Raw genomic sequence first — 24,099 nt, forward strand, 5'->3', positions numbered from 1 at the left:
CACAATTCTGCCAACAAGCGTTAAACTGTGCCGGACACATCTTGTGAAGCCTATCAGGGGTCAAACAAATTCTATAAAGTAGTTTGTAGTACATCTCAGAGTGATTCAGACATTTTGACATTCATTCCTCCCCTAGAACTAGGCCTAGATCTCTCTCCCAAGCAGGTTGGGAGGAGAGCTTCGCCTGCTCACTTTCAGTATTGAGAAATGTGTACCAAAATGATATGGCAGGCCTGTTAGCCCCTTTCGTTAGTCTAGCATAAAGATGTGGAGGAGGCTGTTGTAGGGTAAGATGTTGAGATCATAAAGAAGTCAGCCAGTGGCAGACCTGTAGGTATTTGTAAAAGTCCTGATTTACTGTATGGAACTGATCTTGTAGTTGCGAGAAATATAAAATAGTTTGGTCTAAAAATAAGGCTTTAATAGTGGTAACACCTTTAGCGAACCATGTGTTAAGATTGAGATCTGGAATGAGTTTCGCTAGGCCCGAGAATAGAAAGGTTAGATGTAGGAAGGGTCATGATTCCTGCGGACTTCAAAATCTTATCCCACACTTGCAGCGCATCTTTCGTAAGCCTAGGGAGTTCGGAAGGTGATGGGCGCCAAGTTTTAGGAATCCACAGGAGATCCACCAGCAGTAAGGTGAACTAAATCTCTCAGTATGTCTACCCATGGTTTATGGAAGGCTGGGAAAGACCAGTCCCGGAGCTGTGCCAGAATGGACGCTTCCTGGTATTTGACTATGTCAGGGAGGGCTAAACCACCCTGCTTTTTAGAACGAGTCATAACTGTATGAGATAGCTTTATATGATAGCTTTGGGGACTTGCCCCTCCACACGTAGGAGGTAAGGATGGGGCATAGCTTATCTATATAAAATTTGGATAGAATGAAAGGAAGTGTGCGAAACAGGTACATCATTTTGTGTAACAAAGACATTTTAACTGCACCACCTCTGCCCAGCCAGGAGACCTCATGACACTGCCATGACCTCGCCAAATTGGCCAACTGTAACAATAGCGGAACATAATTTGCTTCAATCAGGGAATCTATGTGAGGTGTAATCAGTATCCCTAGATATGGTATCGATGAGGTTCTCTAAGAGTATGGGAAGGACGCCTTCAAACGAGTCAAGAGAGGGCTTGACACATTGATAGGTAGAGCATCAGTTTTGGATGTGTTTAATTTATAATATGATGCATTACCATAATTGAGTAGCAAGTCATGTAGAATCGGTAACGAGGTCTCCGGGCCTTGTAAAACTGTTTCAAGAGCAAATTGTCTCTAGATAGAAAGGCCAAAAGTTTACACACCCATTCCCCTACTAAAATATTTCCCACTGAGAGAAAAATATCTATTAATCTTAATTAATTGCCTTTGACCTGATATTCTTCTCAGCCTCACTTGTACCACATGTGTTATTATCCTGTCTTGCCCTGGCAATCTCTTTTTATAAAATTAAACTCACCACAGCCATAGCTGAACCAGCTCCAGACACTTTGCATTGTCTCCAGCGATTCAAACCCCAATCTTGGCACTCCAAACACACGCAGTGCTTCCAAAGGTGCTCCTGTACCACTGAGTGCCAATAGAGAAAATCTTGCTCGATCATTGATTTCCTTCAATATATATTTATCATTTATCACATCTTCAACGTACTTATTTCACCTATCTTCAAGAAAACATCTCTCAGCCTTACCTTTCTTTTTAACTTTCATCATGTTTCTCTCCTCCCTTTTACTTCCAAAGTACTTTAGCGACTTGTGAACAGCATCCCTAACTCACTATATGTCCTCTCCCTCTCCCTTTCACACAGGCACTGCCTTTCTGCTCCACCGATACTGCCACCACCAAAGTGACCAGTCATCAGCTGCCAAAGTTAAAGGGTAATTTCCCTGTAGTCATCCGCCTCTGCATTACTGCTGCTTTTGATACAATTAGCCTCCCCCTTCTCCTGCACACATTAATTTCCTTTGCCTTCACTGCTCTCTCCTGGTTCACTTCTCTATTATCTTATGTGTCCAATAGCCTCTGCCTCCATTCCACTTGGAAGTGCCAACACACAGCATGTCCAAAGCGCTCATTATCTTCTCTCCTCCTATTGTCATCACCCCTCCCCCACCCAGTCTCACAGTTAATAATATCAAGCTCTCCCCAGTCACAGTTGTCTTCTCTCTTGGTGTCATACATGTCTCCTCCCTTAGCTTTACTATGCACATCCTTGGCATTTAATCTGAATTCAAGAATTAATTCAAGCTCACCGTTAACTTCAAACTCCTCACCAACACCTCTCTCTCACAAATTTCTGACTCCTTCACAATATACTATCCCACATATCTTCTGAGATCTGCACTTTGATCTGCGCCTCCTTCATCTCACTAAGGCCTCCGAGACTTTGTCCGTGTTGCTCCCCACATATTGACAACCCTACCCCACCTAAGAAAACTCTCCCCCCAACCTTCAATCTTTTAAGCGCTCTCTCAAAATTCAAATCTCACTATAGTTTATCCTATTATAACTTACACCACCTTATCTTAGTCCCTCTAGGCAGTACCAATGACATCCCATCTCTATCTGGATTGTAAGCTCTCACAAGCAGGAGCATATCTTCCCTCAGTTCATGTCACCTTCTCTGTCATCTCTGTATGTTCTTGTTCTGTTTGTATCTATGATTTTTTTTTTTTATGTATGATTTGTTATTTGTTGACTGTCCATTGGTGACAATGTGTCTGCCAGATCTTGTGATTGCTACATTGGAGATGGTTTTCCTGTTCTGAATAAGGTCCTATCTTGCAATTATAAGCCTTGTACATGCCTGTTAGGGGCTAGGCACGGCACTCCATCTGCCTAGTATAGGTTTCCACCTCAACAACTCATTTACATAGTTTTTGTATCTACAGTCTGTGATGAAACGAGAGGTCCTTTATCCTGCAGACAAATTGTTCTTTCCTCACACTAATAGGGGATGACGTTTTATTCCTGGCCCCCTCATCACAGACTTTATTATTGTAGAAATATATGTTGCAGTTAATGCCCCAGTCAAAAGGGGCAAATGTACTTGATGTATTCAGTTTGTTCCAAATGTGCACCTGTATGTACCCAATGTTATAATATTTAGTGGAAGTACTGCTGCATTCACATATAGTTAAATTACACTGTCAGATAGGTATTGTGGTACTACAACTACCAGGTGCTGACATTGTGCAGCAAAGCAGGAAAACAGATTATTCACACAGTCATTGTTGACAAACCCACACTTCCCCAGACTAAGGCTAGGTACACACTGAAGAATTTTCCGACCGACGTGTTATCTCAAACGATTGTACCTATGACTGATGGTCCGATCAGTCTGGCGATTCATGCATACACACTGACACTACCTTCATATCTGTGCTCTTCATCTGATCCTCTAGTCTTCAGAGAATGACAGCACAATATTCATTAATTCATTCTTGTCATATTGTCACACTAATTAAAATGCCTTGCTATAGCTATCCACATGTTCTAACGAACTTCGTTAATTCGTCTCAGTTCGCCTCAGAACGAACAAAGTAATTATTCCTTCTACAGCACTCTCTACATTTATTCATCGGGACATTCATTGCTAGCATCGGCTGAAAAAAGCCTGACTCTGTAAACTCTATGGGTATCGTGAGCATTAGTGCGTACACACTACATAATCGTTAGGTGATTTCTCTGAAAATATTAAACAGTACGACCAACCAAATGAGCTGGCAATCGACACTTTGGAACGACTTTCAACCGTTGTGTCACTATACACACTAACCCGACTTACGACCGAACAGTGGTATGTCGACTGATTTGCCAGATTATTGGACAAAAATGCTCCACTGTGTACCCAGCCTAATTACTCAGAATGTTTGTCTTATCATTAATCTTAATTTCTTTTATCTTAAAGGTTAATGAAGTTTGATAAATTCTAATCACCTCCAAGCCCCTAGCCATGTGAAGTTGAAGTTTGGCAGTCACCTCTATGTGTGTATGTTCCTCAGAGTCATCAGTGGTAGGAGGCTGTTAGCTGCCATCATTATATTAGGAGCATATTTGAAAGCTAGATAATAAGCAAGAACTCCTAGAAATGCCCATTTGATAGCCAATAACTCATGATTGCCTACATCATAGTTAGCCTCTGCAGATGAAAAATTGTAGGAGAGATATGCAGCCTTTTATTCCAAGGATTCTTTTCAGAAAGGATTGCACCAACCCCTGCATCTGAGGCATCGACTTCAAAGACAAACGGGAGTTCCGGATTTGGATGATTGAGGATGGGAGCAGAGATAAAGTCATTCTTGAGAGCCTTGAAAGATGCCACAACCCCAGGCGACAAATTCGCTGTGTCAGCTCCTTTACAATTAAGAGCTGTGATGGGTGCAAAGAAAATGAACGGATGAACCTTCAGTTTGTAAAGCCCAGGAATCTCTGAATGGCTTTCAGGGTAGTAAGGAGCACCCAATTTTGGATTACCTGGACCTGGCTGGGAACCATAGAGAACCTGCTAGGGGAGATGACATAGCCCAGGAATGTAACTTGGGTAACCTCAAACTCGCACTTCTCGACCATAGCATAAAGTTAATGTTGGCAAAGTTTGAGGGGCACCTCACGGACATGCTGATGATGACAGAATGCTAATTAGAATCATGATAAACTTTGCCTAGTAACTCTCGTAAGAAATCATTAATTAGACTTTGAAAAACTGCCAGGGCGTTACAGAGACCGGATAGAATGACCAAATATTCGAAGCGTCCCGAATGAAACTTAAATGCGGTTTTTCCACTCATTTCCCTCTCTTTTCCGGACAAAATTATAAGCTCCCTGTAAATCGATCATGAAAAAGATTGTGGCCTGTTTAAGCTGATCATAAAGGACTGAAATAAGAGGTAGCAGATTTGTGTCTTTAACCGTAATTTTGTTCAGACCACGAAAATGTAATTCTCAGGCTCCCATCCTTTTTTCTGGCGAGTTAAAGGGTCTGATAAATCCTTTCTGAAGGTTTTGCTCCATGTGCTCCTCCATCACCTTGGTCTCCAGGATTAAAAGTGCGTACAACCGGCCTTTAGGTAGCTTAGAACCAGGAATGATCTTGATTGCACAGTCATAATCTTGAGGTGGAAGAGAGTCTGCCTTTTTCTTCTAGAACACTTCTCATAAATCCCGGTAAGGAGATGGAAGCTGTTCCAGACAAGGCTGTAAGACACAGAGGGGCAAGGTCAAAACAGGTAGAAGAAAAGGTGGCACTCCAGTGTATAATCTCCCCCTTACTCCAGTCAATATGGGAGTTATGGGTCTGAATCCAGGGATGCCCCAGAATCAAAGGAACAGATGGTCATGAGATCAGGTAAAAAGAAAGGGTTTTGGAGTGGAGGGTACCCACCAAAAACTGTTCAGGTGGTGACCTGGTGAAGATTCTGTCCCCAGTCAAAGGGTTACCATCCAAACTGCAGACGGTGATGCTTGATTTCAATTTAACTGAGAGAATACCCATGGTTTGGGTGAACTTCATATTGAGGAAATTACCTGCTGCACCACTGTCTTGAAAGGCAGAAACAGAGATGGATTGAGATCCATAGGCGAGCTGAGCAGGAAATCAAAATAGAATTCTTGGAAGAGACTATTTGAAGACCTAGGCGCACCTCTTCCTTAATACCTAAGCCTAGTCCTTTTCCGCCTTGTTAGAGCAAGAGTTGAGTAGGTGACCCCTGTTGCTACAGTACAGACAGAGACCCAAGGAGCGTTGCCTTTTCTCTGGAGAGAGGCGATACGCTAACTACATCAGGTGGTGCAGAATAAGAGACTAGAGAAAAGCAGGATGTGAGCATGCGTCTTTCTCGGCTTTCTTTAATCCTGCGCTCTAAAAGATAGTTGGTGAGGGATATTACACAAAGAAGTCTTTAATCAGAGATACCAAGACGAAATTGACTCCGAAGTGCTAGGTTATTCCACTCACTATCAGCGGACCAATGCCTAAACTCGGCACAATACACTTCGCCAGCCTTGTCTCCATGGCCCTTAAATGTGATTCAACTGAGGCCACCCGTTCAGGATTATCATAGAGGCCCAGGGCATCCACAGACTGCAGATTAGAACTCGTCAGAACCAGACTGAAGGCTACGGACTGGGGGTCACCCTGAAGAAGTGAGATGCCGATGCCAACCCTTGGTTGTTCAGAGCTTGAAGAGTGAGGTCTTAGACGAAATTAAAGCTTGCAGTTCTCCCTTAATTTGTGGATCAGAGTTCTGTTCCCAGAGAATTGGTTCGGTAAGTTTAACTTAGGCTCTACCGCCAGTATCAGGATGGCTTGTAAAGCCTTTGAGGCGTCCTCCTGAGCAGACAACCATAGTGAGAAATCCTGAACCACTTGCGGAATGGTCTGGATCTGACCAGCTAGGACTTGAGCTGGACTGAGATTGGTTTGACTGAGGTCCATCAGAAGGATCCTCTAATTTCTTTATGGCCGGTTATAATGTTAAGGCTCACGACTATTGACATGAGCATTGACATGAGCTTTCAGAATAGGTGACAAAGGTTATCGCCTATAGCAGCCGGCCCTTTCCCGTAGAGCCTGTTGAGCAAACATGTACTTGGATGCCCCCAAGTACATGTAGCGTATTGAAAGCTTATATGCAATACTGCAGCATGAAGGTAGGAGGCGGTAGCCGAGAGAGGAGCAGATGGTCAGGAGCAGTACAGGGTCAGGGGTCCACCTTCCCCGTCCGTTGCCCTGGTGACGGCCAGGGCGGGGAAGGCAGATGTGATGTCCCAGTCATCATAGCAATGGCCAGGACGTGGCTCGATGGGGAGAAAAGTCAAACATGACATGATACTCAACTTTGGTCATCTTTAGACCATGAGTCAGAGGCCAACTTCTGTCTGCTGCCATCATGGAGTCACAGATACCGATCTTAAGGCTTTTCCATTCCCGTACCTTACCAGCAAACTTCAAAAAGGTACCCATGATAATAGCAGGCAGTTAAAAGAATCAGTATTGGCTAGTTTAGTGACGGTTTTCTGCTGATAGGGCCTTCTATCTACCATTCAAACATCGCTCTGTAAATGTTCACTCCTTTCTCTGAGGAATGCTGACTGCTCCCCATAAGTGGATTACCAGATCTTGCATTGGCAGTCTTGCTGTACACACAATGCAAGCCATACCTTATGATGACACCAGAATATTAAAAAGTATAGAACAGTAGAACACATGCAGCATAAATTAAGGAACACAATAATCTTGGTTTCTGAGCTTTATAATAAGGAGAGTAGTATAAAGAAAGAAGGAAAACAATCTTTTAATCTAAAAATGCGTTTGCTTTAAAATTCTGCATATTAGCTTTCAGCCATTTTGTTGATGAAAAAAATACATTTAATGTTTAATTGTAAATTAATGATATGGCATAATTTGTCATTGTAAAATACTTTTTATTGATGTCATAAGTAGCATATATTTGTAAACCGATACACTGCACATTTTTATTATTTAAATGTACCTGGGACCTGAGGGAAAAAATGTCTATTGCGGACAAAAGATTCATATCATATGCCTTCTGTCAAAAAAATGTATTAATTACTTGAAGGAATGTAAGTAAAACACGCAGTTTTATGCAGATCATTCTTTTGATCTGTCTTAAAATAATTTTGAGTATAATAGCCTTCTCAGATGTACTCTCTATCTACTGACTGGAATATATGACATAGCTGCCTACTCTCCTGGAATGTCCAGGAGAGCAGAGCAACCTCCCTGGACACACTTAATTAAATGGTGGGGGCTTGGCTTATAACATGTAATCACGCATCATTATGGCCCCACCCCCTGCCATAGTAGGCTAGAACTGATGTGTGTTTAGTGGGCAGGGCCAAAGGATGTGATTCGCCAAGCTTTGCCCCCACAAACCCACTTGTTCCCTGCATCTCCTATTGCGGACTGTGCCACTTTTGCAAAGAGGAAGGTATGCTCACATCATTGCATGCAGTTTACCACGCATATATATATTACATGCTTCCTGTAACAAGACTTGTACTGCAACTCTCTTTAGTGCACATGCTTGAAAAATGTAGGGATGATGTGGTGTGAAACAAAGAGGGACTAGAAGAGCCCTACTTTAGTCACACAATAAGTTGAAAAAAAACTGCTCCATCTTTATAGTGCATTCAAAAATATCTTTCACCTTTAGCCTGGTTTACATGTCAATCATCATCATCATCTTCATTTATTTATATAGCGCCACTAATTCCGTAGTGCTGTACAGAGAACTCATTCACATCCGTCCCTGCCCCATTGGAGCTTACAGTCTAAATTCCCTAACATACACACACAGACATGTCAATGTTCATCTTTGTTTATTGTACCAACTTATTGTAACTTTCCATATTTGTGAGGGTTTGGGATACAATGCTCACCATATGGAGTTATATTATTAGGGAAATTGATTCATAGTTTACTGTGTTTTTGCTCTCAGGATGTTAAATTCTGTAGAAAGAAGAAAATATATAGTTAAATATACTTGAGATATCTTTAGCTCTGCTGTTCCAGTGTCCTTGATACAGTAATCTTCTCATTACTCACTGTTACTTTATGTTTGCTTCCTCCAAGGTGTCAAAAGAAAGATATATATTTCCTGTACTGTGTAGCTTTTCAACCCTATAAATGTGTAAATAGGAAATAGATGAGGAAAAATATGCTGTAGGAAAAGCTGTGTGCTGACAACACTATGCATTAACCTTATTTCATCCTTACTGTGCAAGAGCTGACATAATATTCCTGGTTTGTACACTTATAGTTAAATCAAGAAGACACACGGAGTGCATGTTTAAGTGTAACAGCCTCCCTGTGGAAAGGGAAGAATTAAAAACAAGATCCACCGCAAAAATGTGTTTTGCAGCATTGCATTATACAGTATAAATGTTTCTTAGATATCTGCTTTTAAAGGAGCTACACACATTTTTTTCAGTTCGTTCACAAATATTAGTTTGGAATGGAAGAAAATGCATGACTATGGACACATACTTCACATGCACTTTTGTCATGCCTTTTTTTTTACCATTTCCCATGTGCTTTTCGTACAATTTACCAATACAATCTATTGCACTGGTAGTACATGTCAACATATGAAACATGGGGTGTGATTCTTTAATAAAATATTATAATATTGTTATTTATTCTTATTTGTCCTATTTGAAAAGTGAATAGGCTGGAACAAGCCCTAAGGCTTAGCTATATTTCAGAGATAAGTATAATTGTTGCAAAATGTAAAGAAAAAATAGATCTAACTAATAAGAGAAGGGAGGGGAGAATGTGATACTTAAATGACTATATATCAATATATGCAGCAGAAAATGTAATAATGATCTTTTTATGAATAGGATATGATTTTTTAAAAATTCTGCAGACTTCCCTTTTATTACATCTATTTCCAGGACTTGTGAGCATTGCTTTTCATTTTCATCAAGTGCATATCTCTCACAGAGAACTAGAAAACAGAGTTATTTGCTATCCAAACAAACAAAACAGGTTGCGCTGCGAAAAACCTCTGAAGTTGGTACTTATATCAATATAACTGGAGGCTTTGTCAAGAACCGAAAATATTGGAAACATAGGTATTCTAAAAGGTACAGTATTTTATTTGCAAATAATGCAATTGAAGGAATCTATACAAAAATAAAGATATATAAAAACATATATATATATAGCCGTCCAGCATTCAAGTCTAGTGGACCTAATATACAAACAAACCTTCAGTACTGAGGTAACACATGGATTACAATAATCCCACTGCTTCGCACAGATTAATAAGGAGCTCGTAAAAATAACGACAAAATAAAAAATAAAAATGAATAAGTCTTGTTTAGAAGGACTGTAGTTTCGAGTTAAGCCACTTCTGGGTCAAACCCAGTATGAATCCGAAAATGTGTCTCTGTAGTCAAAGTTGTAATCATGTCGAATATAGTATGACTGGATACATTGATTCAATAACCTAATTCTCTGTAGCAAATAGTAATGATGGTTCTGCACTTCAAATTAAACAACGTGCTTCGGAGTTGGCATGATGAGTATTGTAACTGAGGGATGGCGTGATTTGTCTGGGGGTGGCGTGATGTGGTGTATCTGGGGGGTGGCGTGATGGGTGATGTGGCAGGGGGTGGTGTGATGCGTGATGTAGTTGAGGGGTGGCGTGCTGTGGCTGTGGAGGGTGTTCACTTATTGCTTGCTTTTCCATATTTACATTTTCCAACAGCTCCCAACATTCCAGGATCCATGCAAGAATCCAGAACCAGGTTGTGAAAGCTGCAATTACAGGTAGGTGAGAGTAACACCATTTTAATATATAATGGGGGAATTCAGTTAGCCGCAAAGTGTCTCCGGGAATGTCCGTGAGACACTTTGCGGCGGAGATTTGACAGCAATCTCCTCCCATTTTTCCTTGCACCTCTATGGGGTGCAAGGGAAAATGAGCGGAGATTTCTACAGTAATTGCCGGCAATGTGCACTGTGCGATGTCTGCGTGTCACATTGCCGGCAATTGAATTTCCATCAAAATGTCATGTCTAAAGAAGTACAGTCATGCCCATGTTGACCACACCCACAACATTATGAGGCCACGCCCATTGGCACGCTCTTACTGTACATTGACTAAGTACATACGACCCTTCCCTCCCTTGTTCTGCCCTTGAAATCGTAGGCTATCGGAAGTGTCCTTTGCGTTCGAAGACAAATTGCATGCACTTGTCTGTTTCTGATCAGTAATTTTACGCGCATTACTGCAGGTAACAGGATTTATGTTCCTTAATGGGTGTGGCCCTGCAAGTCTTTATAATGCTCCATAATTCTATCAAATGTGATGCTGCAGCTTGCAATAAGTAAATGAGCATACAGGCTATTCATAATATACACAAGATATTTGGGGGAAAAGGACATTCATATATAAATTGAAAAACTTGATTAGATTACATAAAGTTTGATTAAGTATTTTCACTGTCTGTAAATCATACCAACTGCAAGTAACTGACAGGCATGCTTGTTAGAAAGTAATAGTTGTTATGCACCAATATAAGTCTATGACATATGCTGTGAGGTGCCTGTGAGATTTCGTTCTTGGGGGCATTGTTACTCTGGTGTTTTAACTTATCCCTGTACTGACTTTGTTTTTGGCTTTGGACTATTCTCCTGAATATTTATGCATCTGCCTTACTGTTGCTGAACCTGGCCTGACATTGATTTTGCCTTCTTTGTCATTAAATTCTCCATTTTATCCCTGTAGTTTCGGTGGTCTTTATTCCTAGCACTGGTATAGTGCTATTAAATAACCTATGTAGCAGGAATATCAGCCGTAGGGTGCCGATGTCTTCTCAATCAGTAACCAGATTTAACACACGCTGCTGCCATATAAAAATGGTTACAGACATAAATTAGCAGAGCCCCTGGAAGTACATCTGCATGTAGCAACCCCTGGGGCTTCGGTTTGGGGGAAGAACACTTTAGGTAAAATGTTTCCTTTCTGGTAGTGCAGCTTTAGGGCTGGGGTGTCCAACCTTTTAGCTTTCCTGGGCCACATTGGAAGACGACGAGTTGGTTTGGGCCGCACATAAGATACACTAACAATAACGATAGCTGATCATCCAAAAAACCATAGAAAACATAGTTAACTTATATATATATATATATATATATATATGAGAAAAAAGTGATATATATATATATATATATATATATATATATATCACTTTTTTTTCAAATCCCCCTATACTTACCTTTCAACCACCCTGTTCAAAAAATCCTCTCTAGTTATTATACTATAATCACTTTTTGTATTGTTTCGATGCAATATCAATAAAGTGCATTTATGCCAGGCATTGTATATCAGGGTGCCCTGACCAGGCCTGCGGTACCTGACATATACATCACTGTGACCCCAAATTGTGACCTGTTTTGCTAATTACACCACTATGTTAGTTAAGGGATAACAACTTATAATGGGCCAAAGAGAATAATATATAATGCCCCATTAGTATTACAAGTAGAAGTATGTAGCAGGGAGATAAGGTCCATGATGCTCCAGGACCAGGTGACTTTTATTCACTGGTCAGCGTCCCTTGAAATAATAAATAAAAATCCCCCTTAACTTACCTTTTAATCGGCTTGTTCTCATGTCCTCTTCTCTTCTTTTCTCCAATTCTGTGCTGCTGATTGTTCTTCTCGCGCCGGTGACTCCTCTGTGCTGCGCTCCGCAATGGATATTGGGCGTGATGACATCACGCCCGACATGCACTGCGAGCACCGCACGGAGGAGGAGACAAGGGAGGGAGCGGAGTACCAGCTGATGTGACCGCGTGACCGCAAGGTAAGTATTTTCTTTTCTTTTTTTTGCAGGATTTTTTTTTTCCATTAACAGTGCTGCCCCCTTGCCACAACCAAAACTCCTTCTGGGCCACATTTACAGGCGTGCTGGGCCGCAGGTTGGACAACCCTGCTTTAGGGGAAAAAGGACCTGAGGCCATTGCAAAATATAATATTTTCCACTAATTACCTAATCTGTCTGAAAGGATGAAAATGCAAAACATAAACAAAGTAACATGCAGCAAAACATACTTTTATCACTACTTTTTTTTAGAAATTTCAACTAAATATCATAGATAATTTTTACCCATGCATGTTTATGACACAAGTGGCTATTTAAAGGATGATCTGCTTTTGCACTTCAATATTTGGATTGGAGCCAAGGACATTCTAAATCACCCATGAAAACAGTGACATATAAAACAATGGTAAATTTGATTACTGAAAAATCTTAGGTTTTTAAAATATATTATAAATTAAAAATTTGTATACAATTAGAATTTTCCAGTCTTTAGCTACTCATAACTTGTTTCAAATGAAGAAATGTTTTGAGCTTAAAAGATCTGTTACAAATAACAAAGGTAAATATTTACAATTATTTCTACTTATAAACGTGCACTAGATTATAACTCATAACTTGTTTCAAATGAAGAAATGTTTTGAGCTTAAAAGATCTGTTACAAATAACGAAGGTAAATATTTATAATTATTTCTACTGACAAACGTGTATTAGATACGTGCGTAGATTACAGTGCAATACTACTTCCCTTCTTGTATTCCTTGCTGTTTGCAGTAACTGGTGTCGTAATGATGACCAAATCAGGGTTTAAGGAAATAATAACAAAATATGATTTGTTGTATTTTGTGAACTCACTTTGTGCAAGTAAAGAAGGGGTTAGTCTGACTATAGCGATCTCTACCCTAGCCATTTGTTCTCTCCTACTAATCTGCTAGTGCCTGTATACCTGTCATAAAGCAGGCAGTGTCATACTTGGAATGTTGATATCCCCCCAACCCCAAGCATAGGACAGCATGTAAGATGAGGTTTTTATGGCCCTGTCCAACTGCTTGTATTACCAAGACACATATGAAGTCACTCGAAGGGCATTATATATCCATGTAAGAAAACATAATTCCTCAAAACAATCTTTTCCATACTGTACGTTTTGGAATCTTTTGGTGCAGATCTATTATTAAAGATCTTCACAGAAATTAGTGAAATATACTACATCAGGTATGTAGACCATAACAGTATAGAATACAGGAAACTTGGAGAAGTTTAAATTGTGATATATTTTTAGATATATCACAATTTACATTTCTATATTAGTGAAACAGTAATAGGAGACTTACTGTTAGAGTGTCAGATTTTGAAACAAATCTTGTAGATGTCATAAAGTAGTTACATAGTGAGTGTGAGATAGTGTTTTGGGGGCGTTTAGTTATTTTTAGACAAACCAGGTAATTTGCCTTAGATTAACCGTTTCACCTCCACACAGTGAAGTGTCGGTATTGCCAAAAACATACTAAAATCACTGGAAAGTCCATCACTGCATCATTGATTACTGAACATACAGTACTTTTTCTTACATTTAGCATAGTTTCATTTATACATCCTGATAATGAATTCAGCAGTATTTAATGTTTTATGAAATTGTTAATGCCACAAATAGGAGGTCAGCATGACCTCCAAGCAAATGTTTGCAAGAACTCACTGACAATTCAATTGGCAATGATGAGGAACTACAACATACAAAACATACAATTGGCAATTTTGTCCCCATGTCCTTAGACTTCACTTGCCATAAAATGCACCCAGAACCCACCTGCCACTCAGACCTTCTTCTTGCCATAAAATGCCCGCACATCCTGTCAGATCCCAGATGTACTCCAAAACTACCCTGGTCTGAGGAGGTCAAGCCAGCAGCTCCATTTCTGTTCTCAGACTAGAGCATATAGCTGGAGGCTGCAGGTCGCCCACCACTGTACTAGAATATCATCTCCATGCATGGATCCAGTTAACAGCACTGTAGATTAAATGCAGTTGTGTTACCTTGTATATGAGCACTAAAATATTAGGCAGTGATTTCAATAGTAGTAGTAAAATTTCCTGGAATATTACACATTGTTTAATTACTATAGTCATTGTACCTGGTACATTAATGCACATTTACCATTTCATAACATACAGGAAGATGTTAGGCCGGCGGTTCCCAAAGTGTGCGCCGCGGCTCCCTGGGGTGCCGCGATCACCATAGCAAAAAAAGAAAAAACTTACCCATCATCCAGTGCCGGATCCTCCTCCTCACTGACTGCCGGGCGTGACGTCATCACGTCCGTCAGCCTCAGTGAGGAGCAGCAGCAGAGAGGACGTCAGGAAAGAAGGTAAGTAAAGGAAGTGAAGGGGGACACAGAGAGACAGGCTGAAGGGGGCACAAAGAGACATTGAAGGGGGACACAAAGAGACAGGCTGACGGGGACACAGAAAGACAGGCTGAAGGGGAATACCGAGAGACACTGAAGGGGGACACAGAGAGACAGGCTGAAAAGGGCACAGAGAGACAGGCTGAAGGGGGCACAAAGAGACACTGAAGGGGGACACAAAGAGACAGGCTGAAGGGGGACACATAGAGACAGGCTGAAGGGGGACACAGAGAGACAGGCTGAAGGGGGACACAAAGAGACAGGCTGAAGGGGGACACAAAGAGACAGGCTAAAGGGGGACACAGAGAGACAGGCTGAAGGGGGCACAGAGAGACACGCAGAAGGGGGCACAGAGAGACACGCTGAAGGGGGGGACAGAGACACAGGCTGAAGGGGGACACAGAGACAGGCTGAAGGGGGACACAGAGAGACAGGCTGAAGGAGGGGGACAGAGAGACACGCTGAAGGGGGGTCAGAGACACTGAAGAAGGGGGACAGAGAGACACTGAAGGAGGGGGACAGTGAGAGATGCTGAAGGGGGGGGGACAGAGAGAGATGCTAAAGGGGAGTCAGAGTGTGAGCTGATGAAGAGGGACACAGAGTGTGAGATGGCGAAAAGGGGGACACAGGTTGTGAGATGGCAAAGAGGGGGACACAGGGTGTGAGATGGCAAAGAGGGGGACACAGGGTGTGAGATGGCGAAGAGGGGGACACAGTGTGAGATGGCGAAGGGAATACAGAGTGATATGATAAAGGGGCACAATGTGATGTTGAAGGGGTCTAAATACATCTTACGTCATTTTGACCCAACTATTTAAAAAACAGGACTACCCGGTAATTATTTTTGCTTAGGGGTGCCTTGGAAAAATTATGGTGACCCTAAGGGTGCCTCGAGCTGAGAAAGTTTGGGAACCACTGTGTTAGGCAAATATTAATTTGTTTTTGCACAGATTATGCCCCAATGGTAAGTTTTGCACATAGACTGGTGAAAGAGACATTTCTATTTATGTGTCACAAACCATTGTAGTATGGATATTTAAATATATGACAGCGGCAGGGTGGACTAAAATAGGAAAGGGAGATTTATAAAATGTGGTGTGATAACTACTGTCATTAGTGATAATATTACTCAATATACCATGCCACATAACAACGAAAGTATGACTTACCCAGCCCCCTTTTTTTTTAACAAAGTAGTGTTAATTGCATTATTTTCTGATTAACAGTGCATCAGACCTACATACGTTATTTAACTGCAGACTGCTGTATTGTAGAATGAGAACTTTATCATGACTAGTTTGTCAAGCATTTAAAATATTAATTTGTTTATAAAGCCACTTAAAACTAAAGAAATAACAACAATTAATGGCAACAGCATTATGGATGGCAACAATGATTCTCTGACTAACCAAATTCGATTTTACATCATTGCTACCAGATTTACATGTCAATATATGATATATTTTTAAAAGGGACATTTTTTATTGCTCTCGATAATTGCTTCCTTATGCATATATAATAATTCACAGTTACACATGTATGTGTGTGTCAACTAGAGATGGGCGAACTCGGTTCCCCGAGATCCGAATTCATCCGAATTTAGCCTATCCGAGTACCGAGCCGAGCACGCTCGGTACTCTCCCGCCCATTCGGAATCGAAATCGAGGCAAAACGTCATTGTGACGTATTCGTATTTCTGAGCTCGGTTCTCGCGAGATTTGAAAAGCATAAATACCAGCCTCCACAGCAATCCATCGCCATTTGACAGAGGGAGAAAGCAGGGTTAGGTCACACTGGCTATATCAGCGCAGGGACAGACCAGTGATTGGAAACATTATTGTTTGTATGCAATACCATTGTAATCTTAATACCAGTTGTTACAGCAGTAAGAGGAGGATAGAGGAGGGTTTTTTTAATGCAGTTTCTGGCACTCCAAGTGCTTTTGGGGTGTCCCCTATTCTTTTGCATTAAAATTTCTGGCTGTCAAAAGTCCTGTTTGTCAGCAGTCTAAAAAAATAATATTTAGCACTCCCAAGTGCTTTTGGGGTGTTCCCCATTCTTTTGCATTAATTTTTCTGGCTGTCAAAAGTCATATTTGTCAGCAGTAAAAAATACAATTTTTACCACTACAAGTGCTTTTGGGGTGTCCCATATTCCCCAATGTTTTACTGTAATTTTTCTGGCTGTCAAAAGTCATATTTGTCAGCAGTATCTAAAACAATATTTAGCACTACAAGTGCTTTGGCCTTATTAAAATGGATTCAAAGCAAAGGATGGTGGAGGATTATTTTCAAGAGGTAATTGATATGGAAATGTCAGACAGTCCCTTTCTTTACTTGGAAGAAAAGCAGGCAATTTGGAAACCCATGTACAAACTTGCTTTGCAATACTTAAGCTGCCCACCCTCCAGTGTGTACTCTGAACGAGTGTTCAGCACAGCAGGGAACTTAGTCAGTGATCGCCGTAGAAGGTTACTTCCCAAAAATGTGGAGAAAATGATGTTTATAAAAATGAACTACATCTTCCACGAGGAAGGCCTTCACCATCCAAGACATGCAAGCACCCACTGTTCTCTAATGGCGGATTTAAGCGGCGATGAATTGATAGTCTGTGATGATGTCGACACACTGATGAGGGTGAGGATGAAGCTGAAGAGGATGACGATAACATCTTTTTAAAACTTTCTATTTAAGTGTAGGGTGCAATCTACCCCCTAAGAGGAAAGGGACTTGGGGCATTTCCATATCACGTACCGTCTTGAAAGGCTGCTGTTTGGGCAATTTCTCCTTAAGGGTAGGGTGTCATACACAGAGTGACCCCAAACTGGCTTTGTCCTTTTCTCTTAATATTGTACAGTCTATAACGGCTGAATTTTTTTGTATTTTCGACAAGTGGAGGGGGGCCTAGAGAAACAGAAACCAAACTGGCTTTCTCCATTTCAATTAATATTGTGCAGTCTATAACGGCTACATTTTTTTGTATTTTCGACAAGTGGAGGGGGGCCTATAGAGACAGAAACCAAACTGCCTTTGTCCATTTCTTTACATATTTAACTATAAGTGTAGGGTGTAATATACATCCAAAGACGATGGCTGCATTACCAATATGCATAGATGGAGAGGAAGACAATCTGGTTTGTGTGTCGAATTATTGAAGGCCTACCAGGAATTAAACTGTTTTTTTGATAATTTATTAGCTTTACAACTACATTACTTATCCAAGAAACAGGTGGAGCACTAAATTTGGTTCTTTTATGACAAAAAACATTGATTTTTGAACAAAATAGCAAAACAAAACCAAAACACGTAATGGCGGTTTGGCAAAACCAAAACACGACGGTAATCAAGGTCAAAAACCAAAACATGGGGGTCAGTGAGCATCTCTAGTGTCAACATACCTAAAATAAGATTTACGGATGTATACCCCCAATTTTGTGCAGGGACATCCTACCTGCTGGGAAGTTGGGAGGTATGTAATTTGATTCAAGTGCCACATGCTCCACAATTAGTTCAATTGTGTTTTCATGGGAGGAGCTTCTGAAGTGCTAGGCATGTTGACCCATATGGTGTGACCTCATGTTGGGCGGAATAACGGCATTCTTTGAAAGGCATGGAGTAGGAGCACCAGTATACCTAATTTTGCTTAGCAGTACAGGATCAAAATTTCCTTTTGCATATATTTTATATATGCTATATTTGCAATATTATTGAAATTAGCTAAAGAGGCAAATTTATTTTTAGGAGCGCTGCCATTTCCACTACAGCAAAACTTACATTTTACCCCAACTTAGAACAGGCATAAAGCTTCACAAACACACACATGCACACACACACACTTGCCACATGTATTGTATATAATAAAGACAATATATATATGGCAGCATGGGGGTTTAGTGGTTAGCACTTCTGCCTCACAACCAGGGCGGACTGGGACTAAAAATCAGCCATGGCATTTAAAACACACAGGCCCACCTGCTGTCGGCTCCATGCACAATATTGTTGCATGCCGAAGTGGCGTTGCTGGTGCAGTCCAACATGAAGCATCAGCAGAAAATTATGTATTACACTTTGTCTTCTACCCACCCTGTTCAATTCCCTTCTTGTGCAAATCACCTGGAGCACCTTGAAAATGCACAAGACTATAATGTAATATATATATATGTAACACTGCTCCACACATTTAAATGCACACAAAAAAATGGGTACAACGTTAATAAATGACTCTTTTGTGATGAAGGTGAGGTGGACCAGGATAAAGCCTGTGACAAACTATGACTTATGACCAAAGACAACACGTGTTCATCATTGCCATGCAAATCTGACTCCTCAGCAAATTGCCGTAACAGAGAAAACAGTCAAAGTGCTAACAGGACAGAGATAATATGACGTCAACGCCTACAAAGTAGGTGAACAAGATGCCACGCCATTTTTGATGTCGGTAACTTTAATTAAACAAATATTATTGCTCATAACTGTGGTCACATGAACAGTATTTGTGAATTCTGCCACGCTAAGCATTTTGTGGCTGAGCAGCCATCTGACAAACTATTCATTCAATGATGCCACAAGTGTAAAGTCTAATTCGGTAAAATCAGGTCTGCCCCTGTTATATTATCTTTATATTATTTTTTACCGTCATGGTAACGGGCTTTTAACTACTGTACCTATATTTCCCAAAGGAATGACATCAAAGAGAAAACACCCTTTGTAATTACAAAAATTTGGACAGTATACTCTAGCGGGGCTTATTTCCAAACTAAAACAAACAAGCACAATAAAATTATATATATATATATATATATATATATATATATATATATATATATGTACAAACAACAGATACCAACAAAGGGGCACCTAACCCATTTCTGTATAGAAAGTCACTGTATAGAAATACTGTTTAAATATAAAAATAGTAAACACCCAGTCCAAATTGCAGGAGACAGCCGGTCCGAGTAACAGACGGTGAATCTGGAATATCTAAAAGGAAATAAAGGGAACAGGGCGCCACATAGTGTATTACCACAGTATATATTATACCACAATGTGAAAGAAAATGGAATGTGGTAAATTAGATACACTCTAAGAATATATTCTGTGACTCTCAAAGTAAAAACTAGAGATGGTCACTGACCCCCGTGTTTTGGTTTTGGTTTTGGTTTTGGATCTGGATTACCTTCGTGTTTTGGTTTTGGAAAACCGCCCTTGCGTGTTTTGGTTTTGGTTTTGGTTTTGTTTTGCTATTTTTGAAAAAAAAACAATTTTTTGGGTCTAAAATAACCTAATTTAGTGCTCCACCAGTTTCTTAGATAAGTGAGGTAATTCTAAAGCTAATAAATAATGAAGAAAACAGTTCAATCCCTGGTAGGCCGTCCTTAATTCAAACACTTGTCTGCAAATTATACAGACAAACCTGGTTGTCTACCTCCTCCATCTTTGATTATTGGCAATGTAGCCATCGTCTTTGGGTGTATATTACACCCTCCACTTGTAGTTAAATATAAAAAAAGCAGCCTGCACAGACTGTGGAACTAGAAAGTAAAAATAAATGGTCCACGGTAGTTTAGTGGCTATCTATGCCCCCCCTCCCCGCCCTCCACTTGTAGTTGAATATAAAAAAAAGCAGCCTGCACAGACTGTGGAACTAGAAAGTAAAATGAAATGGTCCACTGTAGTTTAGTGGCTATCTATGCCCTCCCGCCCTCCACTTGTAGTTGAATATAAAAAAAAAAGCAGCCTGCACAGACTGTGGAACTAGAAAGTAAAATTAAATGGTCCACGGTAGTTTGGTGGCTATCTATGCCCTCCCCCACCCTCCACTTGTAGTTGAATATAAAAAAAGCAGCCTGCATAGACTGTAGAACTAGAAATTCGAATAGACAAAGAAATGGACAAAGGCAGTTTGGTATCTGTCTGCATCAGACCCCCCCCCCCCCCCCATCCACTTGTAGTAAAATTTAAAAAAAAGCATCCTGCATAGACTGTAGAACTAGAAATTCAAATATACAAAGAAATGGACAAAGGCAGTTTGGTATCTGTCTGCAGCAGATCCCCTCTCCAGTAGGAGTAAAATAGAAAACTATTCAGCTGTTATATTATCTAGAATATAAATAGAAATTGAGAAAGGTAATTTGGTATCTGTTTGCATCATAATCATCATTAGCGCCCTCGTCACCCCCGCAAATCTTCCCCTCATCCTTTTCTATTTCCAAAGTGGTATCCTCAATTTGTGTATCACCAGCTACACTCGGGCTGTTCAGGTAAACATCAGCAGAACTGCTGAAAGGGCCCTTCTTTATGGGTACACTAACAGAATGCTCACGATTAGACATCCCACTGTTGGATGGACTCTCCACAGGGATTGGTGCTTTTTGTGAATCAGAGCAAACATTATCCTCTAATGCCTTACTGTTATCTTGCAGCTCGGCTTTGATGCGTAACAGTAGTTGTGCACCACTTGTAGGCTTGGTAACTTTTTGGGATCTGCCACTCATAGCCAAAGGTGAAGGCCTCATTCTCTCTTTGCCACTGCGTGTGTAGAATGGCATGTTGGCAATTTTTTTTTTAGCGGCACTTAATTTTTGCTCAGTAACACTTCTTTTTTGCTTCAACACAGTAAAAAAATTTTGGGTTTTTGTTTTTTTGGACTGATTTGGAAACACTCTGTTGTTTGACATCGCCTTGGCCATAGGACGTACTGGGAACACTAACATCAGGACTGGTGACAGAACCTGGTTGCTCATTCTGATCATATGTGGACTGCTTTGAATCCATTCTGAGCGCAAAGCACTTGTAGTGCTAAAAATTATTTGGTAAGATGCTGCTGACAGATATGACTTTTGAAAGGCAGAAATATTTATGCACAATTATGGGGGACACCCCAAAAGCACTGGGGAATGCCAAATATTAAAACAAAATTATAAACCTCTATCCTCCTCTCTTCTCTAGCGATTTTTGTTATAGCAATTGCAAGAAGAATATTGTATTCTCTGTCCCTGCTCTAATCAGCCTGTGACTACACCCTGCTCTCTCCCTCTGTCAAATGGCGATGGATTGCTGTGGAGGCGTGTATTTATAATCTTCAAGTATCGCGAGAACCGAGCCCCAAGATCCGACGACGTCACGATGACGTTCGGCCTCGATTTCGATTTGGAGCGGGCAGGAGAGTACCGAGCTACTCAGCTCGGTACTCAGATACCCAAAGTTCGGGTGGGTTCTCGGGGAACCGGACCCGCCCATCTCTAGTGAAAACCAAGATGGTGGTTAGAGAAAGCACTCGTGTAAACATGTTGCAACCAATCCCAGGTGAGAACACCACTAGTAATGTGTCTGCATACCAGATATAGATCCTTTTAGGTTTATCTGTGTAACTGATGGTATCTCCAACACTGCTAGGTGTCTCCAATATCACCAGTCCTCATAAAAAGGGGAACACTGGATCCAACTGGAACCTCAGAATCATAAGCGCAAAAAAACTAAAATAGTGTAATACTGTATGATACAGATTTTATTATTTAAAAGTAAGTATCAAACTTACATAAAACAAAACATGTAGTGCATATAAAGGTATCTTTTATGGTACTCATCTAGCATGCATTCTTCCTCGCGGGACCTGTGACAGCCAATTAACAATCAATCTCCACGGCGGCCTTGCTGCGATCATACCACGATAACCAAGTGTAGAAAATGATAATCCTCAACGCGTTTCATTCATGTGATTAAAGGACTTCATCAGGAGGAGAAAGTTCAATAGAATGGATGTAATAACGGAGCCACACTTTATACTAGTTGGCGCCATTTTGGGACTCTCCCTGAAACACGCTGCGTCTAGCAACGCTAGCATGATGACGTATAATGATGCGCTCCGTGAGCCGGCGCATGCGTGATAGCAGGCTATGAGCTCATATCGGAGTAACGAATCAGAATCGAGATAACTCTTAAAGCACCAAACGATCAGTATACATAAAACATAGATGTATGGATGCATACCCTAAAACAGGGGTGTCCAACCTTTTAGCTTCCCTGGGCCACATTGGAAGACGACGAGTTGGTTTGGGCCGCACATAAAATACACTAACCCTAATGATAGCTGATCATCGAAAAAACCATAGAAAACATAGTTAACATATTAAACTTACTTGGAAATGAAGTTAGTAAGAGTTAGGAAACCTGTTGCAGAATCATGATTAAAGCATTACCAGCTACAATTTAACTTACCTGCATCTGTCCCTTAGTGGGGTTCGGGGAATTAAATGCCAAAAACTTTTTTTCCCTCTCTTTCTGCACCCATGAATCCTTTTTTTTTATTGACCAGTTTGAAATGGTCACCGATATAGGTAGCCTCAGGAGGACCAATAGAAATCTACAGAGATTTAAAGATAGGGTGATGGGAAAAATGGCTCATGGAGCAGCCTCCGATGAGGGTAACAGTGGGTGATATTTTCACCCTACTCAGCACTGCACATTTAAAATGGTTTAAAATATTAAAAATACAATCATCTCTTAATATTTATATTAGCTACATACAGAGAACACAGCTAGTTCATAATTGCATGGTGCAGAAAGTCCAAATTTAGAGTAACAACAATAAGATACTGGATAATCTTTCACTGCTGCTGATAGTTTGCGCGGGTGACTCCCCTGTGCTGCGCTACGCAATGGATGTCGGGTGTGATGACGTCACCCCCTATATTCACTGCGAGCGCCACACGGAGGAGGAGACCAGGGAGGGGGCCGGAGCGCCAGCTGACGTGACCGCAAGGTATTTTCTTTTTTTGCAGGATTTTTTTTTTCAGTGCTGCCCACTTGCCACAACCAAAACTCCTGCTGGGTCACATTTACAGGCATGCTGGCCCACGGGCCGCGGGTTGGACAACCATGCCCTAAAATGTTCAACCAAGCCCTAGAGTATGGAAACACACAGTGCAACATAATAATACATTGTAAGAGTGCCTGAATTGTTCAGTTAAATATAGCTAACACAGACCAATAATTGCAATACATAGTGACACAATTGTGAGAATTACTCCCATCATAATGAGGAGAAATGAAAAAAATAAATAACACCATAAGTGTCATACATAATTAATTAACAAAACACAATATTCTAAATATATATATGTAAAGTAACGAACACACTATAAAGATAATAACAAGACCTCATAGGTGATAAGATCTAAGGTGAACCAATAAAAGTGGTTACTCCGTGGACCCTGTAATAGATGCCACATAGTAGGTGATCATATAGGAATACCCCGCATCCATCTATATAATATCAATACAACACAGAATGGATAATGAATAAAAAACATCTAATAAGTGTAAAATCATAC

At 40.7% G+C, this 24,099-nt stretch overlaps 1 protein-coding gene across 3 annotated transcripts in view; it reads left to right on the forward strand.

Annotated features, from left to right (window-relative positions):
- Positions 1-24,099, forward strand: part of AKAP7 (A-kinase anchoring protein 7) — a 148,402-nt gene that overhangs the window by 73,589 nt on the left and 50,714 nt on the right. Inside the window, exon 8 of one of the 3 annotated variants that reach the window (XM_075203080.1) lies at positions 1,815-1,884. The exons of the other annotated variants lie outside the window; for them this stretch is intronic. Within the exon in view, the coding sequence (XP_075059181.1) occupies positions 1,815-1,884 (70 nt within the window). The remainder of the gene's footprint in view (positions 1-1,814; positions 1,885-24,099) is intronic. 3 annotated transcript variants of the gene reach the window in all.

The sequence above is a fragment of the Mixophyes fleayi genome, chromosome 3, assembly GCF_038048845.1.
Source record: "Mixophyes fleayi isolate aMixFle1 chromosome 3, aMixFle1.hap1, whole genome shotgun sequence".
Taxonomy (NCBI): domain Eukaryota; kingdom Metazoa; phylum Chordata; class Amphibia; order Anura; family Limnodynastidae; genus Mixophyes; species Mixophyes fleayi.